The sequence below is a fragment of the Trichechus manatus genome, unplaced genomic scaffold (assembly GCF_000243295.1).
Source record: "Trichechus manatus latirostris isolate Lorelei unplaced genomic scaffold, TriManLat1.0 scaffold00065, whole genome shotgun sequence".
NCBI lineage: Eukaryota > Metazoa > Chordata > Mammalia > Sirenia > Trichechidae > Trichechus > Trichechus manatus.
Window position 1 is genome coordinate 560,490 of NW_004444001.1, and position 17,079 is coordinate 577,568.

The 17,079-nt window shown below is 39.5% G+C and overlaps 1 protein-coding gene across 1 annotated transcript in view; it reads right to left on the reverse strand.

The window, feature by feature from the left end:
• Positions 1-17,079, reverse strand: part of SLC26A8 (solute carrier family 26 member 8) — a 94,734-nt gene that overhangs the window by 31,299 nt on the left and 46,356 nt on the right. Inside the window, exons 9-10 of the mRNA XM_023734095.1 lie at positions 8,443-8,590; positions 6,590-6,703 (exon numbers count right to left, since the gene is read on the reverse strand). Coding sequence (XP_023589863.1) covers positions 6,590-6,703; positions 8,443-8,590 — 262 coding nt within the window. The remainder of the gene's footprint in view (positions 1-6,589; positions 6,704-8,442; positions 8,591-17,079) is intronic.

A 17,079-nucleotide genomic window follows, 5' to 3' on the forward strand; every position in this document is an offset into this window, starting at 1 on the left:
ATTAAAAAAAAAAAAGATTTATAGCCTTGGAAACTCTATGGGGCAGTTCTACTCTGTCCTATAGGGTTGCTATGACTTGGAATTGACTTGATGGCAATGGGCTTGCATAAAATATAAAATTCCTAATAGACTCCTCAGTGACAGCCCTAAAATCCCAACCATTCCACTTGCCCATATGAATAAGTATCACACCTCTCACTCACCTGCTTGGAGCTTGGATGGCTTCCCAGTCTAACAGCTTAGACATACAATGATAATCGCTTCCCATTTTCCTACTTCAGTTTCTTTCTCTTTCATTGGCATTAAAAAAAGTTACAAACATGAGTCAAGGCTCATGTAGGGTTGACCACTCTGAGCTCAGTGTGACTTGGTAAGCAGTTACCCTGACTTGGCAAATGAAGGTGAGAAGCTAAGAAACACGGTTCCCTTTATAATGTCACGGTTCTCTCACATGGTTTTGAACTCATTACACCCTCTATTGGTTAAATTTCATTTTTTTAGATTTAGCTCCTAGTTATAAAAATATGTAAAGCAGTGTCATTTTCCATTGTGATGGGTGGGGGGTGTGAAACCATAACCACAAATCAAAACGATGGCATATACAAGCAAGAAATGAGGGAGTTCCTTGAATCAAATGCATTAAATGACTACTCAGCAGTGATTCTCAGATTTTTCCATTAATTTTTTTTTTCCAGTGTAAGAAATAATCTTCCTACTGGGCTCGCTCTCTCACTGCTTATTGCTATTTGCCATATAAATGCATCACTGAAAGGAAAAGCAATGCAATCAATGTTCTACTTCTTTCTTTCCCCCTTCCCAGCTGATTCATGGCTAAAGTGAGTGGCCAAACATGAAAAACCTTAGCCACATGAGAGTGGTATAGGAAGAAAGATTCAGGGAAAACAATCACTATAAGTGAAACTCTGAAAGCTCTAACGGCAAACATTTCATACACTGGGGAGCTGAAACATGTAAGTGAACCCATAACATCTCAGCCTGTTGCTGGATCTAATTTACAGCTCAAGCTTTAGGTGCTCTTTGTTGGCACTATAGTAAAACATTACTTTGATTAGCCCAGGAAAATATATCAGGTCTTATCTTTCCTGCCTTCTTTTCTCCAGAAATCTTCTTATTTTTTGAAAAAGGAAACAAAGATATGTAGAAGCCAAAATAAGCTGTATAAAACCTAGATTAAAATGAGTATAAGCTAGACATTGAATCTCATAAAATTTGCGTCTCGGAGAGGGTGGGGAGGCTTGCCAATAATGCTGTGTTCCCCCAGCAGCACATTCAAAGGCATGGGCTTTGGGATCAGAGGACCAGCCTCGGTGGCATCGTGCCTTAGGAGGACGCTTGACGACTCACTGAATCTCAGATTTGGTGCCAGGTCAGGTCTAAAGACAACAAGCACTAGAGAACTTTACCTCTCATGCATGCTTTGCTTTTCTGCTGATTTCTCCATCACTTTTGCCAGGCTGTCGTCTCAGCCTACTCCCCAGAGATTCCAGGTGATATAAGAATGAGCAGAGAATCCCCATAGCCATAGCCATTATCAACATGCAGACCCTCAGTCAACAATTGTTCTATCATCAAGGGGTAGAAGGAAGTAAGATAATAGATTGCTGAGCACCTGCCCTGGCACTAGGAACTTGGGGTAGAAGCTAGGATTTCTGAGCATCTCTTAAATGACAGGCACTGTGATAGGCACTACTATCATCTAATATAATTGTTGCAACTGAAAAGTTGGCTTTATCCCCATTTTACAGACGAGGACTAGAGCCTCAGGGAGCAAAAAGTAACTTGCCCAAGGTCACACATCAAGAAAGCATAGAGCCAGGTTTCAACTACCCTGACAGTTTGACTCCAAAATCCAGGCTCTTTCCATTGCCCTACCTGCTTCCTCTAAAAAGAACACAAAACATTTCTGTCTTTTATAATGACTCATTTTTTTAAAGCAGTTTCGGAAGCCTAGGGACAAGGCAAGAAGGCCAACCTTTGGAAAGCAGGGAACAAGGAAAGGAACCCAATTATGGAGAACAGGAAAGCACAGTGGTTAGAATGGGATGAGCAGGAAGACGGAGAAGGGGAGGATCCAATTGGCCACAGGCCTAGGGTTCTTTCTATCTCCTCTGCCAGGGCCAGATCTGCCAACTCCTTGGTCAAGGCCATGGCTGGAAAGCCCTGTAGGTTTAGCTGCAACCAGTAGACAGAAATAAGTTTTAGACAAGGAGAAGTTAAAGAGAAATCCAGACACATATACACAGTTTGTATTTATACCAGATGAAAAATAAAATAAAGCAGCTTTAGGTGGTAGGTTCTGAGAGGTTCTGAGAGGTTCCAAGCCAGCCCTCTAGATTCTCTTTGAAGAAGTGGGGAAGTTCTCAGGCAAAGTGAAGCAAAAGCCCTAAAGACAAAGGGTGGAGAGAACACCCCGCTGCTGTGGGATGAAGAAGTTTAAGTACCGGCTGAAGGATCCTCAGAGGCCTTTTCTGGTCCAGATCAGAAAGTCACAGGGTGGAGGCTAGGCAGCCCCAATGTGTTGGGCCAGGAGCTGGCAGCATTCTCTGCTTGAGCAGCGATTTGTACTGGGCATATCAAAGTCTCAGGGAAGGCTTACCAACATCCCTAGGGACATGCCTCCCCTGGAGAGTCGCTGCACTGCAGTTAGAGATGCGCCGGGTAGGGAGCGTGCTGCGCAGGTGAACAATGCAACAGCAGAAAACAGAATGAGGGCCACAGGCTGCCTTTGAGGCAGGGACTTTGTTCAACTGGCTAAAATGGTAAAAACAGGTTAGTTCAGAGGTTGGAAATTCAAACATTTGCTGAGGCCCTCCTAAAGCGTGGCTTTTCTATTCCCAGAATCAGTGAGTGCAGTTAGCAAAGCCCTTTTTCCTTCTACTGCCGTTGAAATACTCCATGCCAAGTCCCTCTTTCTCCATCACTCTCTTTCTTGAAATATCTATGGTACTTTTGATTATTGTACTCATTCTGAACTTAATTTGTCTTGCACTGAGATCTAGTTTCTTCCAACTGTGTGCATCTTGTCTTTCCAAATTTACACCATGCATATATACTTAATGAACAAAGTGTATTGTAAAAAGTTACCCATTAAACCCATTGCCATCAAGTCGATTCCAATTTAAAGCGACCCTATAGGACAGAGTAGAACTGCCCCATAGAGTTTCCAAGGAGTGGCCAGTGGATTTGAATTGCAGACCTTTTGGTTAGTAGCTATAGCTCTTCACCACCGTGCCACCAAGACTCCTGTAAAAAGTTAGTAGGAACTGATTTCTGGAAGTGCCAACTCCATTTCTTCTTATCATAAAACCCTCTCATTCTGACTTCAAAGTTTTTGCATTCTTGTATAGAACATTCTTTTTTAACATAGTCCAAATTCTTCTTTTCTGTCAAACAGTAGTAGAAAAGGGCTATACCTTTTTAAAGGCTAGTGTGTCTGGAAGAAGCCCTATACTAACAAAACTCAATCCATAAAAAATGATATGGTCTTACTCTAGACCCATGCTCTCTTCTCTGCCTAATCTTCTTTCCACGAGAGCCAAACTACAACCTTGAGTATATCCCCCGACTTTAGAGACCATCTCAAGAATAGATTCAACACACTGAACACTAATGACTGAAGACCAGCTGAGTTGTAAGATGACACCAAGGACATCATACAAGAAGAAAGGAAAAGGTCATTAAAAAGACAGGAAAGAAAGGAAAGACCACAATGGATATCAGAAGAAACTAGGAAACTTGCTTTTGAATGTAGAGTAGCTAAAGGGAACAGAAGAAATGATGAAGTGAAAAGAGCTGAACAGAAGATTTCAAAGGGCAGCTCAAGAAGACAAAGTAAAGTATTATAATGAAATGTGCAAAGACCTGGAGTTAGAAAATCAAAAGGGAGAAACATGCTTAGCATTTCTCAAGCTGAAAGAACTGAAGAAAAAATTTAAGCCTCGAGTTGCAATATTGAAGGATTCTATGGGCAAAATACTGAACGACACAGGAAGCATCAAAAGAAGATAGAAGGAATATACAGTCACTGTACCAAAAAGAATTTGTCGATCTCCCACCATTTAAGAAAGTAGCATATGACCAAGAATGGATGGTACTGAAGGAAGAAGTCCAAGCTGCACTGAAGGCATTGGTGAAAAACAAGTTTCCGGGAATTGATGGAATACCAACTGAGGTGTTTCAACCAACAAATGCAATGCTGGAGGTGCTCACTCATCTATGCCAAGAAATTTGGAAGACAGCTACCTGGCCAACCAGCTGGAGGAGATCCATATTTGTACCCATTCCAAATAAAGGTGTCCAACATGTAGAAATTATCTAACAATATCATTAATATCACACACAAGCAAGATTTTGCTGAAGATCATTCAAAAGTGGTTGCAGCAGTGTATTGACAGGGAACTGCCAGAAATTCAAACCAGATTCAGAAGAGGATGTGGAACAAGGGATATCATTGCTGATGTCAGATGGATCTTGGCTGAAAGCAGAGAATATAGAAAGATGTTTCCCTGTGTTTTATTGACTATGCAAAGGCATTTGACTGTGTGGATCATAACAAATTATGGATAACATCCCAAAGAATGGGAATTCCAGAATGCTTAATTGTGCTCATGCAGAACCTGTACATAGACCAAGAGGCAGTAGTTCAAACAGAACAAGGGGTTTAAAGTCCTGAAAGGTGTGCGTCAGGGTTGTATCCTTTCACCACACTTATTCAATCTGTATGCTAAGCCAATAATCTGAGAACTGGACTATATGAAGAAGAACATGGCATCAGGACTGGAGGAAGATTCATTAATAACCTGTGATATGCAGATGACACAACCTTGCTTGCTGAATGTTAAGAGGACTTGAAGGACTTACTGATGAAAATCAAAGACTACAGCCTTCAGTATGGATTACACCTCAACATAAAGAAAACAAAAATTCTCACAACTGGGCCAATAAGCAACATCATGATAAACGCAGAAAAGATAGAAGTTGTCAAGGATTTCATTTTACTTGGATCCATGTCAACTTCCCTGGAAGCAGCAGTCAAGAAATCAATGACACATTGCATTGAGGAAATCTGCTGCAAAAGATCTCATTAATCTGTTAAAAAGCAAAGATGTCACTTTAAGGATTAACGTGTGCCTGACCCAAGCCATGGCATTTTCAATCACTTCATATGCATGCGAAAGCTGGACAATGAATAAGGAAGACCGAAGAAGAACTGATGCCTTTGAACTATGGTGTTGGCGGAGAATATTGAATATACCACGGACTGCCAGAAGAATAAACAAATCTGTTTTGGAAGAAGTACAGCCAGAACGTTCCTTAGAAGGGACGATGGCAAGGCTTCATCTCAAGTACTTTGGACATATTATCAGAAGGGACCAGTTCCTGGAGAAGGACATCATACTTGGTAAAGTAGAGGGTCAGTGAAAGGGAGGGAGACCCTCGACAAGATGGATTGACACAGTGGCTGCAAGATGGGACCAAGCATAGCAATGACTGTGAGGATGGCACAGGACTGGGCAGTCTTTTGTTCTGCTGTACATAGGGTTGCTATGAGTTGGAGCCAACAGGAAGGCACCTAACAACAACAATCTTCTTTCTGACTTTTATTAGCTTTCACCTTATATTTGCGCATGGACTGCGATACTTTATCTTTCCACATCAAAATTTAGTGTCCATTCTTCTGACATCAGTTTCTGGCCATGGCTATACCTTCCTCTGCTTCTGTGGCATACACTTGGCTTTGACCTCTGTCACTGCTTCCCTGTCATCTGAACCCTGACCTATTCCCTGGGCTTGCTCCAGATAGAATTCTGATGGCTCCTTAACATTTTACCATGCTACATAACTGAGAAGGGACACTTCTCATAACTTTTATCTGCTCAGTTCAAAACTCATGTACATTGAACTTGTAAAATCTCATGCCTGCAATTAGACAAGAGTTTGCCTTTACAGCTTTCCCTATCATCATTCTCTCTTTTCTCCCTCAATTTTTTTTTTTTTTTTATTGATTCAGAATACCTGGAAAGAAACTTACCTAGATAATTTTCTTTACATAAAGGCAGAACAGTCCCTAGGCTTACCTAGACAAAGACTTTATTCCCCATCATGAAAATCCCTTGCCATGTCCTTTGAGGAAGCCAGGAACATTTTTAGTTCTATTGCCAGAATGGGGAGACTTGTATTATTGCTTTCCCAGACTAGACCTGAGAATGCATTTCCCCAGAGAAAAAATGTTAATAGACGATGGTTAGTTTACTTGAAACCTTGTTAGTCTTCCAGTATATTAATATAGAAAATGGGTTTTTATGTGCTAATATATAATAATCTCTCACATATAATATTTCTATAGAAATTAACTTTTAAGCTACACATTGACAAATGAACTTTTAAGACAAAATCTAACAAAAATTAAGGCAAGAATGAAATCCAAATTCTTCCAAGAGGTCTTCCTCAACAAGCATAACAAAACTGAAACAAGATTAAACCTGTATAATCCCTTTCTATGCATACATATATGAACAGAAAAAAAAAAATCTTTATATATTAGAGATTAAATTCTATTTCAACATACCTGTTGTCTTCCTCCAGATTTATCCTGGATAACAGTCCTGGCAACAGCAGCAGTAAACACACAACATCTGAAAAATGAACTGATGACATTGCAAAGGCCAATGGCTATTAAATCCTGTAAAGCAATGGCAGACAGTTTAGGCTCATTGTTTGTTGAAGAATACTGATTTGATTTTGAAATAAAGGTGCACCGTTTTTGTTTTTTTTTTTTTTGCCTAGTATTCTTAGAAAGAATAAAAGGATGGCAAATCTGATTTTCTAGATTACTACGTTGAATCTTCATTTTAGCTAGTGATCATAAGGAGAGAACTTCATCAAGGTGAGAAAATGAGGCTCTTGCCTTTTTATTCTCTTTCACATGATCTTCAGGACTTAGAATAACAGGGAGAAGTAAGAGTACTTTTTTTGGGAACCCTGGTGGCATAGTGGTTAAGTGCTACAGCTGCTAACAAAAAGGCTGGCAGTTTGAATCCACCAGGTGCTCCTTGGAAACTCTGTGGGGCAGTTCTACTCTGTCTTATAGGGTTGCTATGAGTTGGAATCAACTCAGTGGCAATGGGTTTGGTTTGTTTTATACTATGCTAAAAGTCAAACTTGGCCATCTCCTGCTTCCATATTTTCCTGTTGAGTTCTAGGGAAAGGGCCAAACTAGGAGTTGTTGAAGAGTTCCCTTCAAAAAAAAAAAAAAAACAAAGGCAAAAACTAATTCTGGGAGGCCAATTTAATTACAGGTAGTCCCTGACTTATGACATGGTTCCATTCCTACAACTCTATCATAAATCAGTTCTGATGTATGTCAAATACCTCTTTTTTTTTTCAGTTTTAATTATCATTGCTTTTTATTATCAGTATCTTTATAAATCCAGCAGTGTTTTGAACAGTAATTCATAAAATTGAACATCTGCAAATGAACATCTGAGCATGATAACAGTAAATTACACACACAACATATTACTAACAATGAGATGCTACAAACAAAAATACAGACGGTGTTAAAAATACAGACGGTTTGTCATAACTCGAATATGTCGTAAGTCGGGGACTACTGTATAATAGTAGCCTGGTTTTGTACATGATATCCTCCAGCATTTGTACCTCAGAATATGTGGCTGACTTCTAAGGACTGGGTGGAAAGGAAGGTAAAGTTAAGAGAGGAACTCTGCTACTCTGCTAGCTTAACAACATGATGGTATATGTTATCTGCTTGCCTCTCTGCACCATCTCTGTTCTAGAGGAATAACACTCATGTTAATTCAAGTGGCTTCAAAGTTAAGTATCCCTCATTCCTCAAAAATCCTTTGGTCATTAGTGTCCAAGTTATGGCCCAAGCAACCCTTTGGTTAGAGAAGAACTCAGCCTTCAGGTTGGCAAGAGGCTCAGATTAGAGAACAAAGACATAATGGTCAGAGGCAGTGTTATGGATTGAATTGTGTCCCCCCAAAATATGTGTTGGAGTCTTGACCCCGATACCTGTGTATGTGATCCCATTTTGGACTAGGGTTTTGTTATGTTAATGAGGCCATATCAGTATAGGGTGTGTCCTAAACCTAATCACTGCTGAGTTATAAGGAGTAGCACAGACACAGAAGCAAGCAAGCACAAATGGGGGAAGGATAGGTGTCACGTGGAGATTGCCAAGGAAGTGAGGAACGGAAGCTGACAGAGACAAAGATTTTCCCCCAGCATGGAGGGAGAAGGCCTTCCCCTAGAGCCAGTGCCCTGAATTTGGACTTCTAGCCTCCTAAACTGTGAGAAAATAAATTTCTGTTCATTAAAGCCACCTACTTGTGGTATTTTTGAAACAGCAGCACTAGGAAACCAAGACAAGCAGTATAGAAGGTCCTGTCCTCTCACCTGGTTTGAATTGACACGGTAGTTATGGATAGTGGCAATCTTCTTGCCTAGAAATATGAGTAGAGAGGAGCTCACTAAAGCTAAAGAGATGCCTTGTAAAATAACCTTGGGAAGAATGTCCATATCTGGTATTACAGGAAACAGGAAGCTGGAATAAAATGGTAGAATTATTCCTAAATAGCAGGAATTCCTTTATTGGCACCTTCCCACGCCACCCTTCTCCAACTGGGCAGGCCTGATTCTTTTTTACAATAATAAGGGACATGTAGAGCAACTGAGGCAGCAGCCTGGCAAACTGCCAGCAACCCAAGCCAAGTTACAAAAGTCATTAGGAGAACATGCTCTGTTGCCTTCTGGTTTGAGGTTTCTGCCAAGCAGCAAAGGCAACAAATAGGACAGGCAAAACCATAATGATTCATGAAAAATGGTTTATTTACATTGAGACCATATCAACAGGTAAACCATAGGCAGATATCACATGCAATATGTATTAGACCTAGCAAGCACAATGAATTCTCTTCTATTCGCACTCAAATCCTTCATGCTATCATTTTAGTTATTGCCCCTCTATGCAAATTACTTCCAAATTCTACCCCCACGTTATACTCTATAGTTTTGAGATCACCAGAATGTCAACACTTTGTCATTTTGCTGATAGTCATGATCATCTAATTCTATTAACACAATACATTCTATTTCTACTAAGATCATACCATACAAAACATTCCCAGACACATATAACCATGATCAGAACCTCTTACCAGGTATATCTCCCATTCTATTGCTAACTAGTAAACTCTCCTTGTTTAATACAATAAACTTTCTTCTTAGTATTACCATCATATTGCTGTCCAGAGAATTAAGGAACACCCTAATTCTTATAGGAATGGATCCCTGCTCATTCATGTATTGGTTTAGTAATTTTAACTCTGCTGTTAAGTCAGCTTCTGTGTAGTCAATTTTAGGCTGTAACTTCTTAGAGGTCAGGGATTACGTTTTTGGCTCCCTTTGTATGCAGGCAGCATAGTACCACTCACAAATATTTGATATTTCTTTTTAACATAGAACATTTCCAGTTAGGGTCATGGCTTCATGGGACTGTCCAGTCAATTGGCCTAAAATAGTTTTTAAAGTTGAGTAGTACCTGGTGTCTTAAAAGCTTGCTAGTGGCCATCCAAGATACAACAATTGGTCTCTATTCACCCGGAGCAGCAGTGAAAGAAGAAGATCCAGGAATCGGAGAAGGAACTGGATTGCAGGTGTAACTGCCTACATGAACTACTGTCTCCTTTGTCATGAGACCAGAAGAACTGGATGGTGCCTGGCTACCATTACTGAGTGTTTTGATCAAGGACTCAATAGATGAATCCTGATCCAAAGGGGGAAAAAAGGTGGAACAGAATTTCAAATTCTTACAGAATCCAGACTTACAGGACCCACTGAGACTGGAGGAACCCCAGAACATGAGAAAATCAATTTAAACCTTGAACTGAAACTATCCCCTCAAGTCATGTTTAAACTACACAACAGTTTAGCTTAATTAGTAAAAAACATTTGCCTTGAGCATTACGCTCCCTCCTTTAAATAATTACTTATATGAGATCAAATTGCCAATAGTAATTCTAAAGCATAGTTGAGAAATTTAGAGGATAGTAAACCTAAGTCAATGGTGGTAAAACAATATGGGTAGAGATAGTGAGAATGGTGATACAACATCAAGAATATAACAAATGTCATTGAAATGTACATGTAGAAATTATTTAATGGGTGTATTTTTGCTGTGTATATTTTAACCAAAAAATTTTTTTAAAACACTAAAAAAAAAAACAAAAAAAGCATATTTTGCAAAAAAAAAAAGTAGAACACTTCCAAACATTTATAAAAAAAGAAAGGATGGCACAAGGAGCCCTCGTGTACTCATCTTCCATCTTCAGCATTTAACAATTCATGACCAATCTTATTTAATCTGTACCTCTACCCACTGTCTGTTCCAAGACTATTTTGAAGAAAATTCCAGGCATTGTATAATTTCAATTGTAAATATTTCAGTATACTTCTCTAAAAGATGTACACCAAAAAATTATTACCAATTTCTTAATATTAGCAAATGTCCAGTCAATATTCAAGCACCCCCAAATGTCTCATAAATATATATTTTAAAATTTGTTCAAATCAGGACCCAAATAAGGTCCATACGTTACAATTGGTTGCCATGTCTCTTAAATGTCTTTTAATCTATAGGTTCCCCATCCATATCCTTTTTTTTTTCTTTCTTCCTTGCAATTTTTTGTTAAAGAAACCCGGTCATTGGTCATATAGAGTTTCCCACAGTCTGGATTTTGCTGATTGCATCCTTGTGGTGTCATTTAACATTGTTCCTCTGTTGCTTGAATTTGCTGTAAATTGGTAGTTAGCCCTTCAGATTTGGTCAGATTTGGGACAGGTGTCTGTGAGCAAAAATACTTCATAAGTAGTGGTACTTCCCTCAGGAGGCACATACAATATTTGTCTCTTTTCGTGATGTTAGCAACCACTAATGAATGATTATTGCTAGTATACCTTAATGGTGATATTCTAATTCTTTAATTCCTTCTCCCTTTATTAGCTGGAATACTTACTATAAAGTGAAATGCCTTGTTATCAGCTATTTGTTGTTGTTAGGTGCCGTTGAGTCAGTTCTGACTCATAGAGATCCTATGTACAACAGCTATTTGGATACCCTGAAAAGTAGTTCCTATAGGAAAGGCATGATAAATGTTTGATTCTTTCCCTTTATTTAATAATTTTCAAAATAATAAAGTGCCTCTCCAGCATTACTTATGGGTGAAAAAATGAGATTTTGCTTTTAGAATCTGTATATATTCATGGATTTAAGCATATTTGATATGTTTGTCCAGTGATAGTCTCTTTAAGATGGCTCCTTGGTTATTTTAAATTTTTATTGAAATATAAATCACATAACATCAAATTTACTTTTTTGAAATGTACAATTCAGTGGTTTTTAGTACATTCACAAAGTTGTGCATCCATCATCACTATCTAATCACAGAATATCTGCATTACCCCAAAAAGAAACCCTGAACCCATTAGCAGCTACTCCTAATTCCTCCCTTCTCCCCAGCTCCTGGAAATCACAAATCATTGGTGGTGCATAGAAAAACAACTGATTTTTTTTTTTATATACTGATCTTATATCCTGCAGCTCTGTTCAAGGCATTTATTCATCCTGGGCCCTTTTGACAAAACTCTGGTAGTCACTGAGAATGTCATTGCTTTCTTGTAGGACAATATATTTCAGATCGTGTGGTTATATTTCTTGCCCTAGACCTGGAACCAGCTATTCCTCCAAGAAGTCAGTGATGGATTGAATTATGTCCTCCATAAATATGTGTTGTAAATTCTAACCTCTATGCCTGTGGTTATAATCCCATTTGGGAATGGGTTGTCTTTGTTATGGTAGTGAGGCAGATTTAGTGTAGGATATATCTTGAGTCAATCTTTTTGAGATATAAAAGATTAAACAAGCAAGCCAGCAAGCAGAGATGGGGGAAGATAGATGCCATGCACATGACGATCACCCAGGAGCAGAAGCTCAAAAGAGACAAGTACCTTCCTCCAGAGCCAACAGAGAAAAAAGCCTTTCCCTAGAGCCAGCACCCTGAATTCGGACTTCTAGTCTGCTGACTGTGAGAAAATAAATTTGTTTGTTACAGCCATCCACTTGTGGTATTTCTGTTATAGGAGCACTAGATAACTAAGACAAAGTCCTCATTACTTTTAGTGAGAAAAGGCATTTAGAGACTACAAACTGGGTACTAGCAGTGTTCATTGTTACTGGGTGGCCATTGTTGCTAGGCCTTGGCGAATAGAACTATGAAATAAGTATTTTTTAAAGACAAAATACATCATTAATTTATACAAATAGTTCCAATCCAAATACAGAACTACAAGGTTTTTATATGACCTCATGGATTTCACATCCTTTCTCCTTTGCTGAAAAATCCCAATTTTCAGCAGCAGGGGTGGATTATCCAAAAGGCAAGGTAAGCCTGGTGCTTATCTTGCTTACCAGGTCATCTGCAGTGAACAATTTCACATTTTTTCAACACATCACGAAGATTCTGCTTCTAGGTATTGCTGGCATCTGCCTCTCTCCCAACCCCACAGCACCTTCCTACAGAATCAAAGCCTCTTTTCAAATTTACAGTCCCTGACAGGGACAGACGAGCCAGTGAGCAAAGTAAGCATGGGTTTATTTGTGCTTACTTCCTAATCTGTAGTGCACAATTTCACATGTAGCTGTGGTGAAAAACGTGAAATTGTTCACTACAGATTATGAAATAAGCACAAGTAAACCTGTGTTTACCTTGCTTATTGGGTAATCTGCCTCTGCTCAGCAGCACTAACATAATTATTCATTGGTTATATCCCACAATACACACAAAACAGAAAAACAATGCCAACACCAACAATATTATTACTGAAAACAGTTTAAGATTTTCTTATCAGTCTTTTTGTGCTTAGGATTTATTACATTAGGGTTGAACAGTCAAATTACTGTAGTTTAATAATCATTTGGAATAGTTCTCTGGGTGTTTATTCCACCAACTCAATACATACGTTCATTTGTTTTATTCTGATTTTTGTTTTTAACGATTGTTTATTTTTTTATCTAATTTTGTTTTGAAATAATAAAGAATAATTATATAATACCAGAGCCAAATACAAAAACAATATATTTTAAGAGAAGCCTAGCTTCCTTTACTATCCTCTCCACGCTATTACTTTCCTCTCCTTAGAGGAACCTTCAAAAATATTGTATTTTATCAAAGTGTCAGGAGACCTGTGATTCTTCTGAGAATTGCCTTTTCCAGCTTCTAGAGGCTGCCTGCATTCCTTGGCTCATGCCCCCTTCCTCCATCTTCAAAGCCAAAAAAGGCTTTCTCATGCTGCATCACTTAACACTGCTCTTCTGTAGTCAAATCCCCCTCTGTCTCCCTTTTTTTAGGATACTTATGATTTTATTGGAGCCCTGGTGGCACAGCGGTTAAGAGATTGGCTGCTAACCAAAAGGTCAGTAGTTCGAATCCACCAGCTGGTAGCTGCAGTCGACTCCACAGCAACAGGTTTGGTTTTTTTGGTTTGATGATTATATTGGGCTCACCAGGGTTATCCCAGATAACCTTACCATTTGAAGATCTATAACTTAATTAGATCTGTAAATTCCCTTTTACAATGTAAAGCTACAAATTCACAGGTTCAGGGGATTCGGACATCAACATCTTTGGGGGACCATTATGTAGCTTACTATAGACACCATTAAGTACCTCAACCCAACTGTCATTTATAGAATATTCTACTAAACAAGAGCAGATTACACATTCTTTTCAAGTACACGTGTATCATTTATGACGATAGACCATATTCTGGGTCATAAAACAAGTCTCAATAAATTAAAAAGGATTCAAAAAGATGCAAAGAAAAAAACAGACAAATTGGATTTTATCAAAATTAAAAACTTCTGTGCTTCAAAGGGCACCAGCAAGAAAATGAAAGGACAGGTAGCGGAGCCAACATGGTGCTATAGACAGAAGCACCATGCCATTCCTCTACAGCAAAGACCCAAAAAACTAAGTAAAACAGAGACAAATGTCAGTCTTGGAACCCTAAGCATCAAATGAAGAGATAAAGAACTCAGCCAAACACTGAATGGAATAAGAAACTGACAGAGAACAGAGAGTGAGAAGAGATATGTGCCGAGGTCCCCTATCAGCTAATGTGGCATGGATTCACCATCTTGGACTCCTGTCAGAGATCGACAGACAGCAAGTATGTGAAAGCAGCTTCACAGAGCTCCCAGCAGGAGACAGAGCACCCGGTAACCAGCAATATACGCCTTCCCAACCCCCATCCTTCTCCCGCCTGCTTGACCTCTGCCACTTCATAGGTGGCTGTGGTAGCTCAGCAGGCTGAGAAATGCAGGGTCCCTGACGCTTGGATTCATCCTGGGTACACTGGAGATTAGTGAACAGAGAGTACGGGAAAGCAGCTTCATGAAGCTCCCAGCATGAGACAGAATAACCAGTAACCAGTGATATAGGCTCTCCCATCTGCCACTCTTCTTCACCCCCCGCTCAGTCTCCTCTGCTTCCTGCGGCCACAGTTTCTTGGCCAGAAGGCACCAGCTACAGCCCTGTGCCACTTAGATTTGACCCACCCACACTGGCCAACTCCCTGAATGCTATTTGTTTATTGCTGGTGTTGCTTTTTTCCACTTCTTTTGGTTTCTTCTGTACCTCTTACCACCTTCTCCTCCTTTCTCTCAAACACCTGGCTCCGTGTGCCAGCTTTGCTTCTTCTCGAAATGCTGTGAAGCACTGCTCAACTGTGGAACTGCTTCCCGGCCCACACTACTGCACTGGCGGGATCCCCAGGACTTTTTATTTTTGTTTTCTTAGTTTGTTTGTTTTCTTTTTCTTTTCTCTGCTTGGGAGCCCCTTCTAGCCAGGCTGTACTGCACGGCTTGGAAGCTACTTTCCCAGTCTGTGCAGCTGTGTGGCGGGATCCCTGGGGTCTTTTTTCTTTTGTTTTCTTTTCTCTCTTTTTTTCCTTTTTGTCTTTCTTCATTTCTGTTTCTCATTTCTCTATTCTTATCTTCTCTTTACATCTCCTGAATACTTGGCACTGTGTGACATCTCTACACCTTCTAGCCAAGCTGTAGTTTGTGGCTTGGGAGCCACTTCCCCAGGCCTTGCAGCTGCACTGGTGAGATCCCTGGGGGCTTTTCTTTTCTTTTTTCTAATTTTTATTTATTTATTTTCTTTTTCCCTTTTTCTTTCCTTTTTGTTTTTCTCCATTTCTCAGTTTCTAATCTCTCCAATCCAACGGTAAGCTCCCTTAGCATTCTTTTTTTGTTTGTTATTGGCTTCTGTTTCTATCTCCTCTCTCCCCTCTTTCCCTTACCCATCTTAGCTCCACATATCACAATCCCCTCTTCCTTCCTGCCTACCTGCACCATGCGCTGAACATCACACCCCCAAGCAGCACAGGCACAGCCTAGTGGAACCTGCCCTGCACCGGTTCCCAGCCCACCCTGTCGGCCCTAGTACATGCCACAAACAACCCATCCCAGCAACTCCCCTTCAGATGGACCTGCCCTGCTGTACCATAGCTGAGTGACTGGCCCTGCCTATTGGACAAGGAGGTGAAAAATATTGTGCCCACAGATGAGTAAACAACAAAGAATGCACAGCCCACCTGCTCAGACATAACCAAATAAAAACAAAAAAACAGGATGAAACAAACAAATCTGCAATCAATAAACGAAGAAAATAACGACTGAATGTCCCAAAGACACAATATCAAAACATATAAAAAAACAGGAAAGGGTGGTTCCAGTAGGCGTCCAAAATAAAACAACACATGACTTTCCAGTAGAAGAAAAGGTACAAGAACTACCTGATAGGGGATTCAAATCTCTCATATTCAGAGATATCCGAGAGTTGAAGCAAGGAGCTGACAAAAATGAGGAAAAAATAGACAAATTTATGGCAGACAAATTCATAGAAAATACAGACAAAAATTGGAAGAATTCAGGAAAATAATACAGGAACAAAATGCCAAAATAAATTCACAACTAGAAAAAAAACAACGATTAGAAATACAAAAGATAAACATCAAGATTTCAGAAATGGACAGTGTCATAGAAGGGCTGAGGAACCGGTGTCAAACGATGGAAGACAGGATCAGTGAAATTGAAGACAAATACTTGGATACAACTCTTTGAGGAAAAATAAAAAAAAAAAGGACAAAGAAAAATGAAGAAACCCTGAGAATTAAGTGGGATACAATCAAAAGCAAAAATCTGTGTGTGACTGGAGTCCCAGAACAGGGGGAGAAAACAGAAAACATAGAGAGGATCATTGAAGAACTGCTGACAGAAAACATCTCCAATATCATGAGAGATGAAAAGCTGACCATCAAAGCTCAACAAACCTCATATAGCACAGACCCCAAAAGAAAATCACCAAGGCATATCATACTCACACTCGCTAAAACCAGAGACAAACAAAGAATCCTGAGAGCAGCTTGAGAAAAACAAAAAAGTCACATACAGAGGCGAAACAATAAGACTAAGCTCAGATTATTCGGCAGAAACCATGCAAGCAAGAAGGCAATGGGATGAAATATAAAAAACCTTGAAAGAAAAAAATTGCCCGCCAAGAATAATATAGCCTGCAAAACTCTCGTTCAAATATGATGGTGAAATTAAGACATTTCCAGATAAACAGAAATTAAGGGACTATGTAAAAACTAAACAAACTTACAAAAATTATTAAAAGGAGTCCTTCGGTCTGAGAACAAATGACATAAGACCACAGCCTGAATCTAGGATGCAAGATTCTACCAGCCAGATACCAACCTAGGAAATGAACTCTCAAGGCCTCTCCAAAACCAAAAGAATTACAAAAGGGAAACTGAGAGGTTAATCTGTAAATGACAACAGCATCAGAACAATAAAAGAGGGAATAAACGCTGTAGGTATAGAACCTTCTGATAGAGAGGAAAGCAAGGCAATACCAAGTAATGATAGATTGGTTCAAATCTAGGAAGATAAGGGTAAATTTCAAGGTAACC